Genomic DNA, 26,428 nt, shown 5'->3' with positions numbered 1-26,428 from the left:
GTTATGCACCTCGGTAGAAATAACATAAATGAGAGTTATACAATAAATGGTAGTGTGTTGGTGGTTATGCTTAATTTAGAAGGATTTGGGGATTTTTGTGAATAACAAGCTGTATAACTCTAGGCCAGGGGTGGCCAAGACGTTGATCGAGGTCTCCCAGTCGATCCCCCGTGGATTTCTAGTGGACGGCGTCTAAGCCGGGGGATGAGGAAGTGCGGAGCGTTTATAAGGAATGCGTAAGTACGCTGTGTCTTGGGGGAGGAGTCAAAGGTAGATCGCCATGGGACAAAGTCTGGGCACCCATGTTCTAGCCAGTGTCACTTAGTGACTACTAAAGCAAAAAAAGTGCTGTTTTGCATAAAAAAGGCATTAACTCAAGGGATGAAAACATAATTTTTCCTCTTTATAGGTCCCTGGTAAGGCCTCACCTAGGGTAGACTGTCAGGGTTGAGGTTGTTTTTTGCTTGTAAGGGGACATGAGGGATCTTTCCATAGAAAAGGTCAACAAACCAGAGGCCCCTCCTTTAGACTAGAGATACAGAACTTTAATTTGAAGCAGAGTAAGGGGTTCTTCACAGTGAGGTAAGTGAGGTTGTGGATTGCCCTTCCCAGTGATGGCAGATTCTGTTAATGCCTATAAAAGGGACTTCTTGAACTAGCATAGTATCCAAGGCTATTGTGATTACTAAAATCTACAAATAGTATAGATATTGGCATATATAGTTTATATATGTGAGTGCATAGATAGGTCGGTATAAGTATGTATATATATATGTGCACTGAGTTTCATGCTTGATATTTTAAGCCTCTCAAGCTGTTTCTTGGGTACATGCAGGGCCGGATTTGTTTTCGGCGCGCCCCTAGTTCCCCCCAATGCGCATGCGTGAATGAGCGAACAACCGCTCGCCTCCCTAACCTGCCCCCCATGCACGCCCGCGAGTGCGCATGCGCACACATTTAAAGCCCCATACGGAGCAGTGGGGAGAAGTTCCCACTGCTCCGTATTGAAAAAAACTTTAAAAATTCCATTGCGGCGGGCGGCATGCCGCCCCTACATTTCTGCCGCCCTAGGCCCGGGCCTTTGTGGCCTCTCCACAAATCCGGGCCTGGGTACATGCTTATATCCCAGGGTAATGACTCCCAAGATGACACACACAATGCTGCCAAAGATGACGATGAGCCCCACAATGTGTATTATAAGTGATTTTATTAAAGCATGGCAAGCAGTTGCAGGAAGTTTGGCCACAGCTAATAATACTGGAAATGATGTATAATCGCTGCAGAGTATGTTGGTGCTATATAAAATAAAGGCTAATAATAACAGTAATAGTCAAAGTGCTTAGAAGAAATGGCACTGTATCTTAAGTCACATAGCTAATATGGTTTGGGCCAGCTCTGGCCAGTGTACCATCCTGTGAGGGGTTTGGGCCACATTTTCTCCCTGAGTTGTGTGAGTTTCCTCCAACAGCAGCACATAATGCACTCCCTGTGTTAGAGCTCCTTAGTGGTGCAATATGCTGATATCAATGGAAAGAGGCAATAGTCAGCATTATATTTAGCCAACCAGGATTCTTGTTTCTCTTCTAAGGCTGATCCTGCTGAAGGACCGAATATCCAACCAGGTTCACTTTGTAAAATAGCAGAATCTATCCGGATGGCTGTGGTCTATTTTGTTGTCATCATCCCAACATGGACCTTGCCCCTACTTAACTCTGCTCCAGAACCATGCAAGAGGGTGTTTATGCCATTGTAAAGAGTACTTTTCAGAAAACAAAAGCAAAGACCTAATTGGTTGCTATGGGCAACATCACTGGTGATGTTTTTCTCCAGTTTCAATAAATACACCCCAATGTGTTGAGTCCATTGCCACTTGAGATATGTGTGGCTTCTCTTCCATGGTTCACTGAATGAGTTTGTGTGCCCTAGGCAAGGAATTAGATTGTAAGTTCTGCTGGGTTTGACTTCCAGAAGCCCTGACCCCAAGGCCCCTGTCTAAACAGACCGGCCTGATTGTAGCTGCTGATATTTGCTGCCACCCCCACCCATGCGCCTCACTGTTGACATCCATCCACTAAGGACCCCTTAGGTCGGGGGCTAACCCCTCTTTGATTCTGCAGTTTGATGGGGAAGAAGTCGAGCAAGAGGGGTATCTGGATTAAGAACAGATGCATTTTTCAGGCTGTATTCTCCTCTGCGAACCCAGTTTGCTCCTCTAGGGAGAGAGAAGAAGAGGAAGGAGGAGAGGAACATTCCTTGAACCTGCAAAGGCAACAAACATGGACAACTGTCAGGATCCGAAACAGATTTCCTCTGGGGATTCTGGTTTCCTCCCTCACTCCACTGATTGCCAACACTGAACATGAGCACTAGAAACCAGGGCCACTAAGTCCAGGGCCACTAATACTCCTTCTGCCAATCAACTCCTTGCAGACTGCAAATCAGACATGACGCTGCCAGATGTGAAGAGTGCCAACCGCGCTGCACTACTCTGTGTTCTCAGCCTAGGTATGGGGCAAGGAGGCGGCTTTGAATGCACCACAATATGCGGTGTGGCGGGGTGTTCCTTCTGGGGGGGGGCACTTTAGAAAAAGGGTATTGGGCGAGTGAATATCAACAATAACGGCTGCTAGGGGTAAGACATGAAAGAATATCTTCTTGATAAGATATATAGAGGGTGAAAGCATTATCTTAAAAATGATAGTTACTTGAGAGCTTTGCCAACTTTTTCCCGTAAAGAGACACATAGTGAGACACTTGAAGTGTTCCAGGACAGGACGCAATTCTATCAGAATAATAATTATTTCATGCAGTGATATGGAAATGCTGCACTGCTTAGAAACAGTCTGCAGATTGATCTTTTACCCTACTTGTCCCGCCTCTCCTTAATTTATGATGGTAGCTAAAGTGATCTAGAGGAGACTGTGTTGTACATATTCCCCATGCCAAGGAACCCTCACAGGGTAGCTGTGTCTGAGAAGATGGAATTCATTTGGAAAAATGTAGCATGCAACTTTTTAAACCCTTGTTTCTTAAAGGTCACCAAGCCAGAATCTGTTAGGTCAGCAGAATGCACAGTTAGCCCCTGAGAATTCAACTGGTTTGCTCCTATTGGAGGGATATTATGATCATATCATTTGTTGATTGTCCTTATTGATACAGGCGCATACCCACCATAAATCCAAGGGACACAAGAATTCCAACTTGAGCCAAGGTCCAATGTGTTTGAAGAGCCTTAGATATCACTACCACACAGTCCTGCAAGAGGCAGATAGAAAAGGAAATGCTTAAAGCAGAAGTAAAGGTAAAAACTAAGTAAGCAATAGACTCACAGGAGAGCTGCACTGAGTCCTCTATCAAAAGAAACACAGGATTTATTGTCTTCTTTTGTGTAAAAATGTTCTTCTGTGTCAGTCTTCCTCTCCTTTAGGGCTTCTTCAGGTTTGGGGCTCGAGTCTGCGCACTTCTCTCCCCCTCCCTTTTTTGCTCCCCTTCTCATAAGAATTCATAAGAATTTGCTCCTCCTTCCATAAGAATGCGTCATCTCAGCTACCAATGGCTAGAGCTACAGCAGGAAACTACTGAGACCGAGTTAAATGGCAGCTGCTGTCTTAAGCAAACAGAGGCTTCTAAGGCTGTTTACTCAGGTATGGTAAAGCTTCTGCAGAATAAATATAGTTTTCTAATGTGGCTAATCTATTGGCAGTAAAATGCCAAAATGCCTTTCCTTCTCCTTTAAAGTTAAGCTGGTGGTACAGGTTTCCCTGGTGATTGTAATTGGCACAGCTGAAGACCTGTGCTGGCACATATTTGTGGTACAAGACAACTTACCCTTCTATCTTCATGCTAGGGGTTTATAACACACCTGGCCCATAAGTAGGTGATAAAAGACTGCCAAAGATGCGGGCAAAAATATGAGCTGACCCAGCAATACTTTCATAGAAGCCTGGGAAAGTAATTGGCAATATACTACGTAAAGGAAGGGGGATCACAGGAATTTAATCTGGCTGCTCCGTGGATGGGTCTATGCCTGTATTGTATCTATACTAGGGTGACCAGAGCACTTGAAAATGTAGGGGCACATCTAATAAATACACGTTGCAGGGCATCACTGATTGCATTTACATTAAACTGCAGCCCTGTGGACTGTATTTTCCAGACACGTCCCTGATTTTTCAAGTGATCTGGTCATCTTAATTTATACAATATGATTATGGACTTACCTGTCTCTCTTCTACATTCTTACACAGGCCTTGCATGTCAGTTCTCGGCAGGCTGTCTCTCAGCTTTCCACAGCACTGGAGCTGGACACAAAACATTCAATCACATGCCATGATTAGAAATGTCTTGTCCTGCTCATACATCAAATCCTAAGTCCCTGTCTCTTAACCTGAGGAATTCTATCTGTCAGCCCATTAAGGGCAGTCACCTCTGTCTCATTATCCACCGTCTCTGAGAGCACCACATTTTGCAATGGAACATGTACCAGACTCACGGGCCTACTCACCGTTTCATGCATGCTCTGCAGTTGCTCTCTCTGCACAAGTAGGGACTCCCTGAGGACTTGCTCATAGAGCTCATCGTAAACATCAAGTAATGAGGTATCGACCTGAAAAACAGATGCTGGTGATTGATTGAAAGAAAGGAGACAGTGAGATGCATGCAGCCATTGGCAGTCACCTAGAAGCAAGGGAGGTGGCTTTTGTAATAAATAGAGTGTATCATGGGACACAATCACTCATACCCTCTTGTCACAAAGCTAATCCAATAATGTCACCGTGCAGGGAAAATTAAAAAGCAATATGGCTGAGTGTCAGCTGATTATTTGTTTCTGGAATTCCCACAAGCGACCCAGAATACATTGCAGGCTATCCCCCCCTTTACTTTATTACATGTTGTGAAAGTGCATGGAGTTCACTGCCAGTGGAGTACATGGCTTATTTTATATCACGTTGCTACTGGTGCCAGCTGAGACACTTGCAGGGAGCTCAAGGGGAAAAAACAGTTCTTTCATTTGAAATTGTGGCAGGGGAGGAGGGACTAAAACATTGATGATACAAATTGCAAAAACACAGCTTACATACAGCATGCAGGAACTACATAACCCACAATGCATTGCACTGCAATATTCCTTTCCTTATTGACATCACATGCGTAGGGGATTGTGGGATTGGGAGGATGCAGGCTGAAAGCAGGCTAAGGAAAGTAGACTACTGTTACATTTTATTTAATCAGTCATTATTATAAGTCAGATTAAGTTGTGTTTGGATGGAGTTCCCCTTTAAATGTGAAAATTCCCACTTGAACACCACCAGTTGTATAAAGGTCTGGGTAGGAATTAAGCTTTGGCTCTGGTTTCCCTGAGACTGGAGGAAGAACAAACAAGTAGAACTTGGGGTAAAATAGGCTTCAAAGAGTGGATAACAGGGGAGGTGCTCAGTGAGAAGACAGGGCTGTTGTGGGTGCAGTAGTAACACATGGCAGAGGGAATTTGGTTGCCAGTGTTAGTGAGAATATTTTTATTATATTAAAACATTACGAATGTAAGCCCACCTATGCCATAAAGAAACAAGAGCCTGTCACCAAACCCCACCGCTCCAAGTTTTCCTATGTACCAAAAGGTCCTCCCTGGTCCTTGGGCTCCTTTGCCAGCCCTCCAGTAATGCTGAAACCTTGTACAATCTCACCCACTGAGACTTTCCTTTGTCCTTTATTTATTCTCTCTTTTGCCAAATGCCATCCATATCCCAAGTGCTGTAGCTTCCTCCCACCCAAAATGGTAAAACCTGTGCCCACTAGGCTTTGCAACGCTCCCCTAATGCAAGACAGGGATGCAGATACTATGGGGAGTTGCCTTGGTTGGAATGGGAAGATCTACTCATATGAACCCAGATTTATAGTATGTTTGACAGAGATCTGTACTTTCCTTTTGATCCCCTTTTGATGTTTGCAGACCTTTGCCCGGTTGCCCCACTGGGAGTGATTAAACCTGCTAGGAATGTTCCAGAGAGACAACACAGCTGGGATCCATGTTCTACATCTGCATTCAGTCTTCTATTCAGGTCCCGAAAGAAGCCTACAGACTTCCATAGTTCTGCGCAGTTCAGTGTGTTCCTCACTATAGCAATTGAATAATGTGATACTTTTTATATTTACCTACAGTGCACAAACATATGGGGGCATTTACAAACTCACAACTAAGACAATTTGCAGGTTTTTGCACTTTACACACCACCCTCCTCTATTACAGAACTCCTGCGGGCCCCTTAGTGCTGGGCCAAACCCAAGGCATATGCCCCAACTTCGATAACCCCCCAAGCCACAGAAGGAGCTCATCAACCAAGGAACTGTGGTTGATGAGCAGGGAAGGGTGATGTGGAACAGGAACAGCAATGCAGTGCACAATGGTGGGGAGTGCACCATCACTCTCCCAGCTGGCTGGAACTAGGGGTAGGCAGGTAGCTGATTTACGTGCCTAGCGCCCCCTCTGTTGTGGCCTAGGTACATGCCTCTTCACCCTACCCCTAATTCTGGTCCTGCTTCTTCCCCTGGTCTTTTTAAATGAGCAGCGCCAGATTTGTCTAGCTATATGACCATACCTATACATGCCTGCCAACATGGCGGATCATAACAAGTGTATGTTCGTATGGCTATGCACGCCACTAAGTGCATTACACATTTTATGCTGAGAGCTGCATGTCGCGTATTGATCGGTGTCACTGAGCGGTGATTAATATGTCTCTGCGGATAAAGCCGACTACTGATTAATAACGCGCTGCTGCTGCAGCCCCACATAGCAACAGGGCCGGAGGGTGGGGAGAAGTGGGAAAGAAGCCAGAGAAAGTGAGAGAGTGGCTAAGAAAGAATATGAATGTTGTTATTGCTACATGCATATTCCGCAGTGCTGTATGTAGGGACACATAATAAATAATATGAAGGCAGCTATGGTAGGCAATGAGGGTCCTGCCGGCAAGGGCAATCTATAGGGGCAGTATAAGTGAGACACAAGGCATCTCCTGCCCCTCCCCTAACTGGCACGTCAGGTAAAGAATCTGCCCGAGAGATGTAAAGGTTTATTTATAAATGCAACTGTAAGTGTGGGGAACTAAAATGGCCCCACATTTTCAAGCTTATTAGCACCATTCATAGAGGGTACCTGTGGCCTTCATTCTCCTGGCACTAATGCCTACTTGCTGAGAGCACCAATGCACTGGGCCAGCCTTTTCTGACTTCTATGGAAGTACACATATTGACCCATGGCACCTCTAGAATTACTGTCATGGTTCCACTCTTCCACTGACCTGTGCCAAGCAATCAGCGCCGTGCACATTGGCACACTGAAAATGTCACCACCCCCACCCTGAAAATGCTACCCACAACTTGCACCCATCCAGGGGAATTAGCATCCAGGGGACAGAGAAGGAAGCAGCAGTTTGCAGGGTCGGACTGGGTTGCGTGGGCACCAGGAGAAATTCCGGGGGGGCCCCAGTACACCTGGCCTGCTGCCTGCCCAGGGTGTGTGGGGTCAGGGGAGCTAGAAAGGGGTCAGAAGGATGTGTCCTAGTAGAGAGATAGAGATTGAAGATACTGGGAAGTGTAGTGTAGGTGTGTGAATGATGCTAGGTGCTAGTCTGTGTATGACTGGGGGGATGTTAGGTGCTAGTCTGTGTATGACTGGGGGGATGTTAGGTGCTGGTCTGTGTATGACTGGGGGGATGTTAGGTGCTGGTCTGTGTATGACAGGGGGGATGTTTAGGTGGCTGGTCTGTGTATGACTGGGGGGATGTTAGGTGCTGGTCTGTGTATGACTGGGGGGATGTTAGGTGCTAGTCTGTGTATGACTGGGGAGATGTTAGGTGCTAGTCTGTGTATGACTGGGGGGATGTTAGGTGCTAGTCTGTGTATGACGGGGGGGATGTTAGGTGCTAGTCTGTGTATGACTGGGGGGATGTTAGGTGCTGGTCTGTGTATGACTGGGGGGATGTTAGGTGCTAGTCTGTGTATGACTGGGGGGATGTTAGGTGCTGGTCTGTGTATGACGGGGGGATGTTAGGTGCTAGTCTGTGTATGACTGGGGGATGTTAGGTGCTGGTCTGTGTATGGACGGGGGGGATGTTAGGTGCTAGTCTGTGTATGACTGGGGGGATGTTAGGTGCTAGTCTGTGTATGACTGGGGGGATGTTAGGTGCTAGTCTGTGTATGACTGGGGGGATGTTAGGTGCTGGTCTGTGTATGACGGGGGGGGGGGATGTTAGGTGGTGGTCTGTGTATGACGGGGGGGATGTTAGGTGGTGGTCTGTGTATGACGGGGGGGATGTTAGGTGGTGGTCTGTGTATGACGGGGGGGATGTTAGGTGCTGGTCTGTGTATGACAGGGGGGATGTTAGGTGCTGGTCTGTGTATGACGGGGGGGATGTTAGGTGCTGGTCTGTGTATGACGGGGGGGGATGTTAGGGTGCTGGTCTGTGTATGACTGGGGGGATGTTAGGTGCTGGTCTGTGTATGACAGGGGGGATGTTAGGTGCTGGTCTGTGTATGACTGGGGAGATGTTAGGTGCTGGTCTGTGTATGACAGTGGGGATGTTAGGTGCTGGTCTGTGTATGACTGGGGGGATGTTAGGTGCTGGTCTGTGTATGACTGGGGGGATGTTAGGTGCTGGTCTGTGTATGACTGGGGGGATGTTAGGTGCTAGTCTGTGTATGACAGTGGGGATGTTAGGTGCTGGTCTGTGTATGACTGGGGGATGTTAGGTGCTGGGTCTGTGTATGACTGGGGGGATGTTAGGTGCTGGTCTGTGTATGACTGGGGGGATGTTAGGTGCTGGTCTGTGTATGACAGTGGGGATGTTAGGTGCTGGTCTGTGTATGACTGGGGGGATGTTAGGTGCTGGTCTGTGTATGACTGGGGGGATGTTAGTGCTGGTCTGTGTATGACGGGGGGATGTTAGGTGCTGGTCTGTGTATGACGGGGGGGATGTTAGGTGCTGGTCTGTGTATGACTGTGGGGATGTTAGGTGCTGGTCTGTGTATGACAGGGGGGATGTTAGGTGCTGGTCTGTGTATGACAGGGGGGATGTTAGGTGCTGGTCTGTGTATGACAGGGGGGATGTTAGGTGCTGGTCTGTGTATGACAGGGGGGATGTTAGGTGCTGGTCTGTGTATGACAGGGGGGATGTTAGGTGCTGGTCTGTGTATGACGGGGGGGATGTTAGGTGCTGGTCTGTGTATGACAGGGGGGATGTTAGGTGCTGGTCTGTGTATGACAGGGGGGATGTTAGGTGCTGGTCTGTGTATGACGGGGGGGATGTTAGGTGCTGGTCTGTGTATGACAGGGGGGATGTTAGGTGCTGGTCTGTGTATGACAGGGGGGATGTTAGGTGCTGGTCTGTGTATGACAGGGGGGATGTTAGGTGCTGGTCTGTGTATGACAGGGGGGATGTTAGGTGCTGGTCTGTGTATGACTGGGGGGATGTTAGGTGATGGTCTGTGTATGACAGGGGTAATCAGTGTCGGACTGGGGTGTCAGGGGCCTACTAGGGCTCTCGCCTGAGTCTCAATCTTCTGCTTCACCACCCAAAGTGCCATGTACCACTCCCCTTGCACCCAGTTCCGGATGGCCAGACAAGAGGAGCGCACGCAGTTCCTGGTGTGGGGCATGGGGAGCAGGAGGAGTGGGCTGGGCCACTGGGTTTTTTCCCTCATGTCCAGCCTTCCCAGTACAACCCTGGGGGTGCTAGGCTCTGTGTGCCAGGGGTGACGTTATGTGCTGGTCTGGGTATGACATGGGTGATGTTAGGTGCTGCAGTGTCATTTTAAAGGAGGAGGAAAGGTATGATCACTGGGGGTTGCCAAATGTTAGTCACTCCCAAGTATTGCAATTGCTTAACTTTTACCCCAGGCTGGTGCTCCTGTTAGGAGAGAACCACACCAGCCCGGGGTAGCTGTGAGCGAGTGATCCTCTTCCTTTTTCTGTCTTCGTGCCGCTCTCGCGCAGTAGAGTGAAGAGCAGAATTTTAAGTCTAAGTCTGCATTTTCACCCAACTGCGGATGCGCCGGCCCCAGGATTCAGAAGAATGAAGAGGATCGCTGGCTCAGTGCTATGCCGGGCCGGTGTGGGTTTCTCCTAACAGGGGCACCAGCCTGGGGTAAAAGGTAAGCGATTATAATGGCTGTAGGGTGCCTAATATTTGGCACCACCCAGTGATTTTTACCTTTCCTTCTCCTTTAAATTGTGTTTATTTTCTCTTGGGCTGTAAGGGAGGAAGGAGTAGGCAGGGGTAGGTTCCATTTGAGCAGTAGTTATAGGTTTAGTCATGGATGTTTAAGCCATCACGGGGTTAACTACTAACTGATCTGATGCAAGTTCCACCCAGAATTCACTTGTTTTCACTATGCCAGATGTGCAGTGGTGTTACTATTAGGGAAGGGGCTCTGAGTAATAATTTACTGGTGTTTAAAGAATCTGACTCTGTTTGAAATGAAGACTAAAAAAAGCTACAACTGTGACTCTGTGTATGAGGAATCTTTCCTGTAGCTCCAAATAGCCATAATCCAGCACCAACACATACATATTATTTTGCTTGTCCTTGAGATATGAAGGCTGCAGAGATACCCAGAGCATTGCACATTCTGAGCCCAGAGCATGGCACATTCCATGCATGCCTGACCTTACACACCACTGTTCCCTCATGAAACTTACAGGACAATGATAAGGGGCCAAGATCCAAGTGCAAAAGAGCATTTATATGAGGCACATGTGTCAAACACAAGGCCAGGGGCCAAATCCGGCCTATCTGGCTGTTTTATGTAGCCCCTGGTGACTGTGCCCGACCGTGCAACATGACCAATTGCCTGACTGTGCCGCTGCAGGCACTCCAAGCGGCCTCTTTTACATTCTGCGTGGTGCGTATTACATCATTCCACACCACGCCCCCTGCAGGGCAGAACAGAAGAGCGGCTGCTTGGAGTGCCTGCAGCGGCACATTCAGGCAAATCAACCATGCCTCCTGTGAGGTCACCATTGCCCCCCTGCCTGGGTTTCCCCCAAATGGAAGGTGGCAGCCCTAACTGCTCTAACAGGACTGCCACCTGGGGGCCCCGCACTGCAGTCATGACATCAAACCACCTGATCCCCCCCAGCACATACCGCACTTACTCTGGCACCTGCATATTGCAAAGGAAGTGGGCCTGGGTCGGCGGGGGCACACCCACAGGGGTCCATCCCTGGCTAGGTGCCAACCCTACCCAGGAGCCTGACAGCATGCAGGTGAATGCAGCAGGCAGCATTTCCAGAGGAACATTACCAAAACACTGTTTCCTGCTGTACAGTGCTGCCCTATACACTGGCATAGAGGAAGCAGGGCCCCCCTGTCACAGGTAGCCAGGAGGATAGCGGGGCCTGGACCACAGGGACTGATTTCTCTTACATTGTTACAAATCCCCCCTCCACAGCCACCCTCCTACCTAGCACATGGGGGGCTAGACAGGGGTTGCTGTGTGCGCCAAGTCCCTTTGAAGATTTTTTTGTGGATGGGCCTGGTGCATTTTAGTCACAGTAAAGTCAGCAAGTGAAGAAAAGTCATCTGGTGTTTCTCTGGTCCAGCCCTGGACTGGCATTCAAAATAGGCCCTGGCATTTCAATTACACAGAGGCCAAACAGCCCCCCCCCAAAACTACTAATATCTTGCAAAGTAAAGAAAAAAAATTAAAAAAGTTCTTGGAAGTGCTTTTGGAGCAATGGTACATTCTTTTAATGAGTACTTCTGTAACCATAGTAAAGTAGGGTCCTACTCATTAAAGCTGGTAGTCTAAAGGTGGGGGTACAAGATCATCGCGCTAGATAGATTACCTGCTGCTGAGAGGCTTGTATCCAGGTCGCTCCTACTGTGAGGATGCAGAACAAACACCCAAAGCCAAGGAAAGCCTGCAACAAAAAATAGAAAAAGAATTTCACCAAATGTATGTTCCTTTACCCCAAATGCTAAGCAATATGTTTTTCGTTGTATAATGCTGCCCCCTGCTGGGCATATTGTAGAAAGCAGAGAATTCTCATTCTAATGCATAGTATTAATGCATATAAGTAACTACACGATGTAGGAAGAACAAAAGTAAAGGGACCAGGCCAAAGCTTTGCTTTTTTTAAACATATTATAAAAGTATAGTTCTGAAAGCGCATAATCCAGTTATATATCGTCTATGCAGTCTATCCAAGTTTCCTTGAGAGGCAACTTCTGCACGACTTCTGGAAACTGAAGCGACGCGTATGCCACCCCACTGGCGATTTACATTCTTGCCGGGGGAAGTGGCATTTCTGGGAGATTAGTTGTCCGCAATAGCGAAGATTTATTGTGGGTGACTTATCTCCCTGTGTGCCACTGCCCTAAGGGCTCTGGCACACGGGGAGATTAGTCGCCCGCGGCAAAACTCCCTGCTCGCGGGCGACTAATCTCCCCGAGTTGCCTTCCCCCTGCCATCCCGCCGGCGAACATGTAAGTCGCCGGCGGGATGGCAGACGCGGTGGCGCGATTTCCCGAAAAAGACTCGCGAGGCTTTTTCGGCGATTTCCCGAAATCGCCCCGCCGCGTCTGCCATCCCGCCGTCGACTTACATGTTCGCCGGCGGGATGGCAGGGGGAAGGCAACTCGGGGAGATTAGTCGCCTGCGAGCAGGGAGTTTTGCCGCGGGCGACTAATCTCCCCGTGTACCAGAGCCCTAAGAGTGAAGACACATGGAGCTACTAGTAGCAGCTACTTGTCATGGCTACTAAAATAGACAATGCTGATCATTTACTGATAATTGTCTCTTCATGTGTTTTAGCAATTCTCAGTATTGTCTATGGCAGGGTATTTTCTGAAGTTTAGTAGCCCTGAAAAAGTCGCTGCTGCTACTACTAGCTCCGTGTTTCTTCAGCCTAACATGCCCCTTACATGTATCCTTCACCCTGACTAGTACCTCATTCCCTGGCTCCCCTCCCTGACTTCTCTACTATCCCACTTCTTGGGTACATGTCCACTCTGCTTACTTTGGGGGATCACAGGATAGTATTATATACCCCTTCCCCTTTAATGTTGGGGGAGTCACCTGACTCTGTCTTTACCATTGATACTCATTAGGGCTAAAGGTGGCCATACACAGGCATATTTAATCTGACGATACAAGACCAATTTGGCAGCTTATCCCCTTGTGAATGGGGCCAAAAATTGTCCAGGACATGCTTGATTTTTCATCAGATCGGGGCATGGGCGTCCGCAGAAAATTTTCCAAGGGGGGGCAAGTAAGCTAGCATCATCCTGCAACAGATAAATATATATATATATATATATTTATATATATATATAAATATATATATATATTTTTTTTTTTGCAGGATGATACTAGGGGAGGCTAAATATGGCCCATACACAGACTGACCTACAGCTAATGTGACACTTAGTGGATTCGCTGGCTGACGTAAAAAGTTAACCTCCCAACTACCTCTTGCCGTTCCCACTGACTTCCAGGGATACTGTACAAAAGTGCGGGTGGGGGTGCTTTTTTTTTTTACCCTAAAATGTTTAGTATTAGTAGTAAAAGTATTCATACGCGCACTTCTGTTAGGGGATCTGCAAACATTTGTGTTTGTGATCAGTTAGCTTAAAGGGGTAGTTCGCATTCGAATTCACTTTTATTTTTAATGGTTTTTCAGTTATTTAGCTTTTTGTTCAGCAGCTCTCCATTTGGTATTTCAGCAGCTATCTGGTTGCTAGGGTCTTATTTACCCTAGCAACCAGGTAGTGATTTAAACAAGAGATGGGAATATGAATAGTTAAGGGGCCTACTTGGAAAAATAAGTAATACAAAATTATAATAATAATAAAATTGTAGCCTCACAGAGCAATATTTTTTGGCCCCCATTTGAAATCTGTATAGAGGCAGAAGAGAAAGGCAAATTATTCAAAAAAATTAATTAGTAAGACCAATTGCAAAGTTGCTAGGAATAGGCCATTTTATAACATACTAAAGGTTAACTTAAAAGTGAACCTCCCCTTTAGATGTGTTTATGTTAGTTTTATAGCAAGAAAGGCAGTGGGTACTGACTCCCCATTATATACAGTGAGACGCAGTCCGTATTTACAAACCCAGCACATTATATACAGTGGGACGCAGTCCGTATTTACAAACCCAGCACATTATATACAGTGAGGAGCAGTCCGTATTTACAAACCCAGCACATTATATACAGTGAGACGCAGTGGGTACAGATGGCAGATATTCAGGCCCTGGCACTATAACACTGGCACGGATACACAGCATTGGCCCCACTGTAACTTACTATAAATGAACAAAACAATGACAAAAAAAAAAAAAAATAGTAAGTGCAAAAAACAACAACAAATATATAAACACACAATGAGCTTTTTCAGAGGGAAAGAGTTAACTTACCCTCCATCTGTTAGGGTAGGGGATAGATTATAAATTATTATAGATGTCAGGTCAGGCAAAAAACAATTTAATGTCAGCTAGTGATTCTTTAGAACTGTATAGTACCTGTGTATAGTGCCTGGGTATAGTACCTGTGTATAGTACCTGGGTATAGTACCTGGGTATAGTACCTGTGTATAGTGCCTGTGTATAGTACCTGTGTATAGTGCCTGGGTATAGTACCTGTGTATAGTACCTGTGTATAGTGCCTGGGTATAGTACCTGTGTATAGTACCTGGGTATAGTACCTGTGTATAGTACCTGTGTATAGTGCCTGGGTATAGTACCTGTGTATAGTACCTGGGTATAGTGCCTGGGTATAGTGCCTGTGTATAGTGCCTGTGTATAGTACCTGTGTATAGTACCTGTGTATAGTGCCTGGGTATAGTGCCTGGGTATAGTACCTGGGTATAGTGCCTGGGTATAGTACCTGTGGGATGAAAACTGCAGCAAAAGTTGAGAGTTGGTTCTTAGGTAAAGTTACAGGGGCAGATTCTTCTTTTCAGTCTTTATTTCTGTTTCCAGTTTGCAAAATCTCCCGATCCCTGTGTGCATGTGTGCTCTGATTGGTCAATTTTACTGTCTGTCAAGGAAGCTGTGCTCTGATTGGAGAATCCACAAGAAGAAAGATCCAATCGGAGCACAGCAAAAACGGGCTTGAGGGGACTGCAGAAACGGAGTAAGGTTTTTGTTTTTTTTGCTACTTTTCCAGGGGGGGGCAAGTGCCCCCTTCTGTGGACGCCCATGGATCGGGGATTGCATTGGCTCATTGATGCGGTCCACAGTCTGACTTTTTCTATCCCCTTTGTTATATATGGAGCCACTCAAGGCAGGCATATTGGGGAAAAGATTTGCCGATTTGTTAACCTAGCCAAACGAGCAAATCTTACTGCGTATGGCCACCTTTAGGCACACAAGGTAATTGTAAGTAATTTTATTAACACATTGCCTGTCCATAGGCTTAGAAACGATTGGACCCTGCTGGGGCACCCATGGGCCAGGTAATTTATAAAGCACATGTGCCGTAGCCCTAGTGCACCTAAAGGATCTGCCATGATATCTGTCCGGCTATACTAACCTCCCTATCAAGTAAATCCTAGCAAGAAAACTCAAGCCATGCAAATAGTTTGTGAGGCTCTACTCAGTAAGGGCCCATTAAGGACAATGAAAAGCATACAGCAATGTAGGGCAATATTAAATGGCTCTTTAAAATGACTCAAAATCAGTTGTATAACTACAGAGGAAGCAGACCCTGCGGTTGCAGGGGGCCCAGGAGTGTAGAGGGTAGTGATGAGTGAATCTGTTCGCAAAACGGCGAAAATGTCGTGCGGCAAAAAAACTTGTCGCCCGCGGCTTTTATTTTGTCACACGGCTATTCTTTTGTCGCCCCCAGCTTTTCTTTTGTCGCCTGCGGCTATTATTTTGTCGCACGGCTATTATTTTGTCACCTGCGGCTCTTATTTCGTTGCCTGCGGCTCTTATTTAGTCGCCCGCGGCTATTATTTCGTCGCCCGCGGCTATTCTTTTGACCCCCGCGACTATTCTTTTTTGATGCCGGCGTCAATTTTTGGCGTCAATTTTTGGCAAATTTTCACATCCGCCAATGGCGAACTGCGGAAATTCACCGTGAATCCATGCCTGGTGAAACATTTCACCCATCACTAGTAGAGGGGCCAGTAAGACCCGAACTAATAAGAAATATAAATATATATTGGTAGAATAGATCAACTTACCAATGTTTTGGGACCCTAAAATGAACTTGCTGCGGGGCCCAGTAACATCTAGTTACGCCACTGCTCAAAATACCTTTATATACCATCCAATTTCTCTCATTCTCCAGAAATCCTAATCCATGTCTACCTCAGTGTGATTTCATCCTGCCCAGCCTCAGACTCCGCCCCCATGCCCTAGGTACAGAATATGCCCATGGATTCCCACTCATAGGGATGTCTGTCACACACACACACATGAGCTGGATGCAACTGGCAAATTCATGGCATTACCCATTTTCTCACTGACCCGGGCATTTGTACTTACTGATGTCATGAGGTGGCGAGACTCTCGCAGGACAGAAATGGAGCTTAGAAGGACGAGAATCAGGAGCAAAGCGCTGACCCCACTGCCATAAAGCACCACTGGGGAAGAGAGGGAGGAGTCAGAGTATGTATATACATGTCCCCTACTGTTAGCTACAGGCTGTACCCCCCATCACATGATACACTAATCCAATACATACACACATTCTGTGGGAGTTGCAGCATTTCTCTTTATTACAGTGACAGAGAGAGTACAAAGGGGCCAACTGATAAGCAAATGTACCCAGGGAGATAACAATCTAATCTGTCAGGCCCGCACTTCCTGAGCCAACCCAATCTGTAACGGCAATCTGCAGCGCATAATTAGCAATTAGCCAGGCCGCGGCATTACTATTAGTGTGACACATGTCTTCCATAGCAGTGTTGTCAAACTACAACTCTCACCATACTCTAATGCAGGGATACCCGTGAGCCACATTTAAATGGAAAAAGTGTCGGAGAGCAACACAAGCATGAAAAAAGTTCCAGGGGGTGCAAATAAGAGCTATAATTGGCTACTTAATAGCCCTAAGTGGACTGGCAGCCTACAGGAGGTTCTGTGTGGCATTATATATGGTTTTTATACAATCAAAACTTGCCCCCTTATAAGAAATTCAAAAATAAGCAGCTGCTTTGAGACCACTGGGAGCAACATCCAAGGGGTTGGAGAGCGACATGTTGCCCCTGAGCCACTGGTTGGGGATCACTGATCTATTAGCAATGGTTTAATTCTCCATAATAATAAAAGAACAGTAGCAACAAATATAATGTACTCCTGCCCTGCACTGGTACAACTGGTGCCTTCGCTTCAAAAACTTTACTATCGTTTATATACATAAGCTGCTGTGTAGCCATGGGGGTGGGGGTTCATTCAAAGCTGAGGAAGAAGAAAAGGCACAGGTTACACAGCAGATAACAGATAAACTGTAATATACAATGGGATTCTGCACAGCTTATCTGTTACCTATTGTGTATCCTGTCACATTATATTATATTGCCATTCTCTTAAAACACTTTCATTATTAGATGTTACTGTTCCTTTAAAAGGTTAACTATCCCTTTAAGTTGTTGGTAGGATGCTGGGCCCATACACAGGACAAGCCTTTGGCCAAGTTATCTGCCAGTGTCTGGGAAACTTTAGGCTTTGGTCAATTGTAAATAGCAGAGGAGATATGTGACACTTACTGGCACTGTGTTTTCCTCTGAGTGGGCTCTCGGGGGGAGCGATGGCCTTTATTGCAGAAAAATGCCCTCCAAGCCCAGTCATTACTGTCAGGATGCCGGCGGCTAAGCACAGGAGCTGATGGGAGAAACAATAAGTTGACATGCAATGAAGATTGTTCAATATTGATTTTCTTCAATAAAATAATTGTAATGTATATGCATATATTTCACTGGGAGTGGCTAGGTTGCAGCCTTACAGAGGCAGAACTCAAGATGGCAGCTGCCCAGATAAGCATCAAGCCTTTGCATGGGACTACCAAACCTAATTATACTGAAAAGCAGAAATTCCCAAACTGTGCCCCCCCCTCACCCTGGGGGTCTAGGAGCAGTGTCTATCTACCTATCTATCTATCATCTATCTATCTGTCTGTCTGTCTGTCTATCTATCTATCTATCAATCATCTATCTATTTATCTGTCTATCTATCTATCTATCTATCTATCATCTATCTATCCATTGATCTTTTATCTATCTATCTATCTATCTATCTATCTATCCATCATATATCTATCTATCTATCTATCATCTATCTATCTATCTATCTATCATCTATCTATCTATCATATATCTATCTATCTATCAATCAATCAATCAATAAATCTATCCATCCATCCATCTATTGTTGGAACTAAGGCTGAATGTCCTGTAACCTTGTTTTGAGATAAATGGGGCCCTCAACAATGGCTGGGCCTCTAAAGGGGGTTAAAAGAAAGAGGATGACAACCACTGTCTCAAATTGCCCCATGGCAGGAGTAGGGTTGCCATCTTTTACAGAAACAAAAATCATATATTTTTAACCTTTTCCACTGTTAATAACATTGGTATCAGGGATCATTTTTACTGGCCAGGCTGGCAACCCTAGGCAGGAGGGCATTGTTCCCTATCCTATTACAGGTATAGGACCCATTATCCAGAATGCTCGGGACCAAGGGTATTCTGGATAAGGGGTCTTTCCGTAATTTGGATCTCTATACCTTAAGTCTACTAAAAAATCAATAAAACATTATTTAAACCCCATAGGATTGTTCTGCATCCAATAAGGATTATTTATATCTTAGTTGGGATCAAGTACAGGTACTGTTTTATTATTACAGAGAAAAGGGAATCATTTAACCATTAAATAAACCCAATAGGGCTGTTCTGCCCCCAATAAGGGGTAATTATATCTTAGTTGGGATCAAGTACAGGTACTGTTTTATTATTACAGAGAAAAGGGAATCATTTAACCATTAAATAAACCCAATAGGGCTGTTCTGCCCCCAATAAGGGGTAATTATATCTTAGTTGGGATCAAGTACAGGTACTGTTTTATTATTACAGAGAAAAGGGGAATCATTTAACCATTAAATAAACCCAATAAGGCAGTTCTGCCCCAATAAGGGGTAATTATATCTTAGTTGGGATCAAGTACAGGTACTGTTTTATTATTACAGAGAAAAGGGAATCATTTAACCATTAAATAAACCCAATAGGGCTGTTCTGCCCCCAATAAGGGGTAATTATATCTTAGTTGGGATCAAGTACAGGTACTGTTTTATTATTACAGAGAAAAGGGAATCATTTAACCATTAAATAAACCCAATAAGGCAGTTCTGCCCCAATAAGGGGTAATTATATCTTAGTTGGGATCAATTACAAGGTACTGTTTTATTAATACAGAGAAAAAGGAAATCAGTTTTAAAATTCTATATTATTTGATTAAAATGGAGTCTATGGGGGGCGGGCTTTCCGTAATTCGGAGCTTTCTGGATAATGGGTTTCCGGATAAGGGATCCCATACCTGTACTACAGTACTGTATAAACATGATGTAGGGAATGCTATTCTGAGACACTGGTCTTTCTTTATTATTTGTGGTTTTTTAATTATTTAGATTTTTGTTAAGCAGCTCTGCAGTTTGGAATTTCAGCAGCTATTTAGTAGCTAGGGTCCAGTTTAACCTAACAACCTAGCAGTTATTTGAAAGAAAGAGAACAGGAGAGGGCTTGAATAGAAAAACAAGTAACAATAATAATAAAACTGTAGCCTCAAAGAGCAATAGTTTTTTGGTTGCTGGGGTCAGTGACCCCCGTTTAAATGCTGGAAAGAGTCAGAACAGAAGGGCAAATAATTCAAAAATAGCCACGCACGTATGGAAATATCACTTAAATACCACTAGGGTACAGGGCCAGGGTTATGGAAGATATGGCCCAGGGCAATTCATGAACTAATAGGCTCCTGTCATGGGGCTCCTGGAAATCAGTAGGGAAAATAACTAACTTGACCCGCCATACAGCTAGGCCTCCTACAAACAACACGTATGAAAAACAGACAACTCATTTTTAAATGCGAGAGCAGTGTTTAGAGTCCAATTTCAGACTTAATTCACTTATTTACCCACAATGCAACATTATTTCCCACAATTCCACACACTCTGTATCAACATTATATGTGCTAGTGATTAAAGGAAAACTATACCCCCCCAGAATGAATACTTAACCAGCAAATAGTATATATCATTTTAAGTGAAGACTGTTACCAAACTGGAATATATAGTAAATATTGATCTTTTACATATTTTCCCTTGAGCCGCCATTTAGTGATGGGCCGTGTGCTCCCTCCCTATATTGTTCAGGGGTATAGTTTTCCTTTAGTGGCGCTTATTGACGCAGCCCAATGAGCTTGGCGGTAGCTCCATGGCCCCGTCAATAGGCACACTGTAACGATTCATAAGAGGAAGGGGCGGACCTACTGGTGCCGAAGTGCAAGGGGCATCTTTGTGCAAGTGACCCCATTGACTCTGGGGAACCCTGGAGCTACTATCACCCTGGATGGGGCAGTTGTTCTACGGTTCCCACAGCTGGTTGCTTCAGTTCGTTCACCCAGCAAATTGGAAGCTGACGCTGCTTAACCATTGTGTGCAAAATGTAACTTCCCATGCAACCACAATTATTCCTGAATTGTGGGTAAAAAAAACTATGATGAATAGACAAACTGCACTTTCACACTGCAGCCGTTAAGTAAATGCCCCCCCCTTGGAAAATAAAGACTAATTAGATAAAACCAGGCAATGTAATTGGGGAAAAAATATAGCAAATAAGAATAAAAATGTGCATTTTGCAATGTAATATTCCTCATTAGACTGTTATTGCATTGCAAATTTCAATAGCACATTGCAAACTTTTAAGGCACACTTGGGGTATTGTCATCTTTTGGAGCAAACTTTGTCATTGGGAAGTTTTATTACACTGATGCAAGCTATAAAATTCGCAATCTATCTTCCACTGTTGGAAGTGGTGAACAGTTTCCGTCTTCGCAAAATCGATATTAAATTGGCACAAAGGTGCGCCGGGGCATACGTTTTTCCATGACCGACTTTTATTACCTCCCCCCAAAAACTCTAAGGATCCTTTCTCAAACACAGGTTGAGAATTTACACCTATAAATCCTATTGACGTGCAAGGGTTAGAAATAAACACAAAAGTTCAGGATGCTAAATAACTAATAGGTTAAACATGAACATCGCTATAAAAGAAGACGATTTTTGTCGTTTGTCTCAGTTCTCATTATAACACAAGCAGTCCTGGGTGAGCGCTCTTGCTCTAAGTTCATGGTGCTTTATGACTTACCATCATGAAGAGGCAGCTGACTAGGAGCAGAGACTTGGCCAGTCGGACCCATACCTGCTGTTCCATGTTTCAAGATCCCTGTCACAATGTCATGGATGCACCCTAACAGGAGTTATGCACATAATACATGCACATTAACAGCCGTGCTCTGTCAGTTTCTAAAAAGATACATATACACTGCAAGCAGAAGCACCCAGTCCTAAGCTTCCTGCTGTCTGCAGATACAGATAAGTAACGGCCCCTTGTCTCTGTCACTCTGAAGTGCATTATGGGTGGTGCAACTGAGTTCTGCAGTAAGAAAAGAACTGGTGTTGAGATGGTGCCTATAGTAGCAGTGGGGGGGGGGGATAATAGCCTCTGGGAAGGGACTGTGGCTGTGGGATAGCAGGTATAGTAGGGAGAGATGGTGCCTATAGTATCAGTGGGAATAATAGCCTCTGGGAAGGGACTGGGGCTGTGGGATAGCAGGTATAGTAGGGAGAGATGGTGCCTATAGTAGCAGTGGGGGGATAATAGCCTCTGGGAAGGGACTGGGGCTGTGGGATAGCAGGTATAGTAGGGAGAGATGGTGCCTATAGTAGCAGTGGGGGGATAATAGCCTCTGGGAAGGGACTGGGGCTGTGGGATAGCAGGTATAGTAGGGAGAGATGGTGCCTATAGTAGCAGTGGGGGGATAATAGCCTCTGGGAAGGGACTGGGGCTGTGGGATAGCAGGTATAGTAGGGAGAGATGGTGCCTATAGTAGCAGTGGGGGGATAATAGCCTCTGGGAAGGGACTGGGGCTGTGGGATAGCAGGTATAGTAGGGAGAGATGGTGCCTATAGTAGCAGTGGGGGGATAATAGCCTCTGGGAAGGGACTGGGGCTGTGGGATAGCAGGTATAGTAGGGAGAGATGGTGCCTACAGTATGTGTACTGTACTGGATGGTGCCAGCTGTAGTTGTACTTACTGCTCTGCCAGGCAGGATACAATTAGCTATCATGCTGCATTATTTTTCTGGGCTCTGTGGATGGAGTAGTAAGGGTTACATGTTTTTATGTTTAATGAGCTTATTTTGCAATAAATGTCACATTCAGACGATTTTTCTTGTAATCGTCATGACATTTAAATACAGTAATTATGTGGCTACTCTGTCTCTGTAGGAATTAAAGTCAGTGAAATAACATCCGGGTATTTTGCTATAAATCCTCCTACTACACACTGCTGTGCAAAACTAAAGAATCTGATCTCCTCTGAGATGAACAGAACTGTGGTTTTGCACAACTGACAACTAAGCCCTTACTAGCCAGCTAGCTCCTGGGTAGATATTGGCTTGAAACAGTGTAAGCAGTCCACTAGAGGACCACAGTGTGCTGCAAGGGTTAATTTAAAGAGACATGCTTCAGAAACTGTTTACATTTGTCCTTCAGCCTATGGGTTTTGTCCAAGCTCCTAAATTTCTGGCTTTTCAGTATGGGTTTATGGCAACTTTAAGGCACTGGTCCTACCAGAAAAAAAACAAACTTTGCCCCCCACTCTAGCTGGTACATACCCCTAGGGGCATAACCTACACATCTACAATCCTCATTGTATGGACATGCAGCAATTGAAAAATAGGATACAATATCCTAAATATACACCAGGGGGTGCTAAAGCGCTTATGAGAATGAAAATGCTGCAGTAGGGTGATAGATTACATTACATTAACATTTATTTTTAAAGCACCAACATATGCCGCAGCGCTGTACAATAAGTGGGTTACATACATTGGACATACAGAGTAACATATAAAGCAATCAATAACCGATACAAGAGGTGAAGAGGGCCCTGCCCAAAAGAGCTTACAATCTACAAGAAAGAGCTTACGATTACTGTGTTATTCATGTAAAGTTGTGCTTTTTGGGGGTCCGACATTTGGTCAATGCACCCCTTAATCATAATAAGGTTACAGATATATGAAATCACTGAAGTATTTGGCCACAGTTCCAGCAATATCTTGCTCACTATCTAGTTCCGAAAATAATATAAAACAGCAAATCTCACTCTCACCGATTGTCACACTAGGTTTCTAGGGGTACAAGCAGGCATTCTCCCCCTCTAAATGGCCTTCAGATTGGTCATCCCTCAACCTAGGCTGTGGTCCTGCCCTCAGTTTGGGGACCATAGATGTATAATGATGCTACTAACAGTTACTATGAGCCACAGCAGAATTTTAGCCCCAAAACATTGTGATAATGGTCTGTTATTTCATAAAAATATATTTAAAACTGAGGTCATCATGTGGCTCTGCAGCAGCTATTTCTATTGGTTTGCTCTGTGCTTCAAAGGTGCAATATATGCATAAGGAGAACAACACTCAACTGGCCTCTCTCCCCAACTGCGGCAAAGAAACCCCACAGAAAGCGCCCACCCACAATACGACTCTTTCAAAGGCAGTTGCACCACAAAAAGGCAACTGAAGACAAAATGTTCCTTGCTTCACTTGCAAAGACGTTTACAAGTGTGACAAAAAGCAGCTCCTGGTTACTTCATGTAATTATGTTTTTAAATGGGAATTTTGTCTCTTTTAGTGCAGGTAGTGCTACTGCAGCCTCCCCCCCCCCTTCGACAGAAAAAACCTAAGCACCCTATGCTAGGGTTCCCACCCAGCATAGCCGACAAATCACCAACTAGGGCAGTGCCTGTATTACAAATTTACCAGCAATATACCTGCCAATACATTTGTAAGATTGGAAACCATACCTATAAATGCCTCCTTTCCCTGACTCTCTCTGTGGCCAATCAGCCCCTTTTAAATAGAGTGTCTGCCCCGCCCATTTCCCCACCCACACGTCTATTTACCTGTCCCACATGCCCATTTCCCCTGCCTAGCCCACCCATTTCCCCTCCCCATGATATCATCAACCATCCCAAATGATATAACTGGGGCTGCCCCCCAAACCCAAAGGCTGATATTCTAAAGTCATACCTCCTAACTGTGCCAATTTTCGTAGGACAGTCCTGATTTTAACAGGTCAGCCCGCAGTCCCAGATTCATATTGAAAGTTTCTCAAACTTAATTATATAAGTAGCTTTTGGCAGAGCCCAGAATACTCAACACCTGCACTTAGATACAATTGTAACTTATAAGATAAATAGGTCTCTGGAACTGAGACTTGCACCTTAAAGGGCAATTTCACCTTAATGAGCAAAACTGTAATAACATATGAAACAAAACCCCAAACCCCCCAGAAATGTGTTCAAACTAGTGATGCACTTAATCCACTTTTTTTGGACTTGGCCAAACACTTTTGTAAAAGATTTGTCCAAATACCGAACTGAATCCAAATCCTAATTTGTATACGGAAATTAGGTAACGGAAGAGATAGCGTTCGCTGTGTGCGTCAAAGAATTTCCAACTTCTGTGTTTACGCGAAAAAGGCCAAATCCTGAACCTAATCCTGGATACTTTGCATAACTTGCTAAATTTTGTAAAATGGGCGTGGCATTTAGGGGGTGTGATCAAAAGTGGGCATGGCCAAAAAAAATTGCCGTGCTAGACGCGGCATGTCCCTCTTTACATTCTTCAAATGTTGGGATGTTTGAGAAAGGTGGCAACCCTAACAGAGGGGAGGGGCTTGTGGCCCCACCTAGGCCGCCTGCGGGGCAGCACTAGGGGCCACAATGATTAGCCCTTGCCTCTATGATATCCGCGTATAAAGCACCAATAACAGCCGTAGGATCTGCCAGTGCCACAACTGTCTTCTGTATTCGGCAACAAAATTTGGACGCAAAGAGGAGAGTCTTAAACTAAGGGTAAAGTGAACGGGTGACATTTAGCTGCAGGAGTAACTGAGCCCCCTCTGCTTTATACTGAGCATCTCTTATACACGCAGGGAGGATTACAGGATTATTGCAGGATCTCCTTCCCTTAATCAAATACTTTGTTCCATCTCACCTCCTGCTCCCGTCCAGAGAGAAACAAGATGCCAGGACATCGACAGGCATTTATTGTTTTTTTCTAAATTAAACTGCGTATATTTTGGTTTTCTGCCCTGGGAATATATATATATACACACACACACACACACAAAAGTATGGGATCCCTGAACTGGAAACCCGTTATCTAGAATTTCTGAATTATGGAAAGGCCATCTCTTTTTTTAAATGATTTCCTTTTTCTCTGTAATAATAAAATAGTAGCATGTACTTGTTGGTAACTAAAGTGCATAAACCCATATTGGTGGCAAAACAATCGTATTGACTGGCGTGGTGACCGACGAATCTCCAATTGCCACACATAGTCCCACCTCCTGATGTCATGGTCCCGGCCCCTGAAGTCACTCATTCTGCTCCGTGACGTAAATGCCTTGGTAGTCGCCTGTGATTTAGTGTGGGTGGGAGTAGTAACCCAGGATTTTGCTCCCATGGCTGGTTACCCTTGACTTGCGGAGGGGGCTTGACAGTAACGTAACTATAGAGGAAGCAGGCCCCATAGTAACAGAGGGGGGGACACAGGGGAGGCCTGGACTGCGGGGTCCCCACTTCGTACAAGTGGGGGCTGACGCGCTCTTGTTGCACCACTGGAGCCTGGAGTATTTTTTTTGCAAGGGGGCCCAGACCCCCAAAGTTACGCCCATAGTTCTAGCACGGTGTTAATCAAAGCTTTGATCTTTGTATTCTCTACATACAAGATGTAAAAGTTATATTAAGGCCTATGGTGGGTCCCTTATCAGGGGCCAGTTGCTTCTACTAAAGTGGTGCCAAAGGGCTGAAGCAGCCCCCCCATAAATCACATGATGATCGCTTGTGTCAGGTTATGGGTCCAAAATGAATGAGAACTGCCGAGGGCTGTGAATGCAACAAGTCTGCTATACACACCAGCTTCCATAGCTATCTGCATCTGTGCCTCAGTACACAATCGCTTCCATTAATTGTTGGAAAATAACTAAAAAAGCCAGGCATCTCTGAGGCTATTGTTATGTAATTAGCGCTTATCAGCTTCCACCCCCATCTAGAGATCAGATGTTTGTCACTGTGTCCATACCCCGGCGCCTGTAGAGCATCGCAATTGGCCAATTTCACAGAAAGACTCAAGTCCACTTGAA

General features: G+C 45.2%; 1 protein-coding gene across 1 annotated transcript; it reads right to left on the bottom strand.

Moving 5' to 3' along the window:
* Positions 1-1,190: 1,190 nt before the first annotated feature.
* Positions 1,191-21,580, bottom strand: tspan32 (tetraspanin 32). Its single transcript, XM_002938903.5, has 8 exons — positions 21,363-21,580; positions 17,718-17,832; positions 16,495-16,592; positions 11,846-11,920; positions 4,505-4,606; positions 4,221-4,301; positions 3,172-3,255; positions 1,191-2,259 (listed from the first exon to the last, which is right to left on the bottom strand). The coding sequence occupies exons 1-8, from the start codon at positions 21,426-21,428 to the stop codon at positions 2,095-2,097; spliced, it is 786 nt and encodes a 261-aa protein (XP_002938949.2). The 5' UTR covers positions 21,429-21,580; the 3' UTR covers positions 1,191-2,094.
* Between the last annotated feature and the right edge of the window lie 4,848 nt (positions 21,581-26,428).

Source organism: Xenopus tropicalis, chromosome 4 (genome assembly GCF_000004195.4).
Source record: "Xenopus tropicalis strain Nigerian chromosome 4, UCB_Xtro_10.0, whole genome shotgun sequence".
NCBI lineage: Eukaryota > Metazoa > Chordata > Amphibia > Anura > Pipidae > Xenopus > Xenopus tropicalis.
This window is presented reverse-complemented; position numbering and strand designations above follow the sequence as displayed.

Coding starts and splice junctions, on each gene's coding strand:
- tspan32 (XM_002938903.5), bottom strand. CDS start 21,428: ATGGAACAGCAGGTATGGGTCCGACTGGCCAAGTCTCTGCTCCTAGTC. Junction 11,921..16,494: donor CTCGCCACCTCATGACATCA/GTAAGTACAAAT, acceptor TTTTTGTTGCAG/GCTTTCCTTGGCTTTGGGTG. Junction 4,607..11,845: donor TACAAGCCTCTCAGCAGCAG/GTAATCTATCTA, acceptor TCTGTTTTTCAG/GTCGATACCTCATTACTTGA.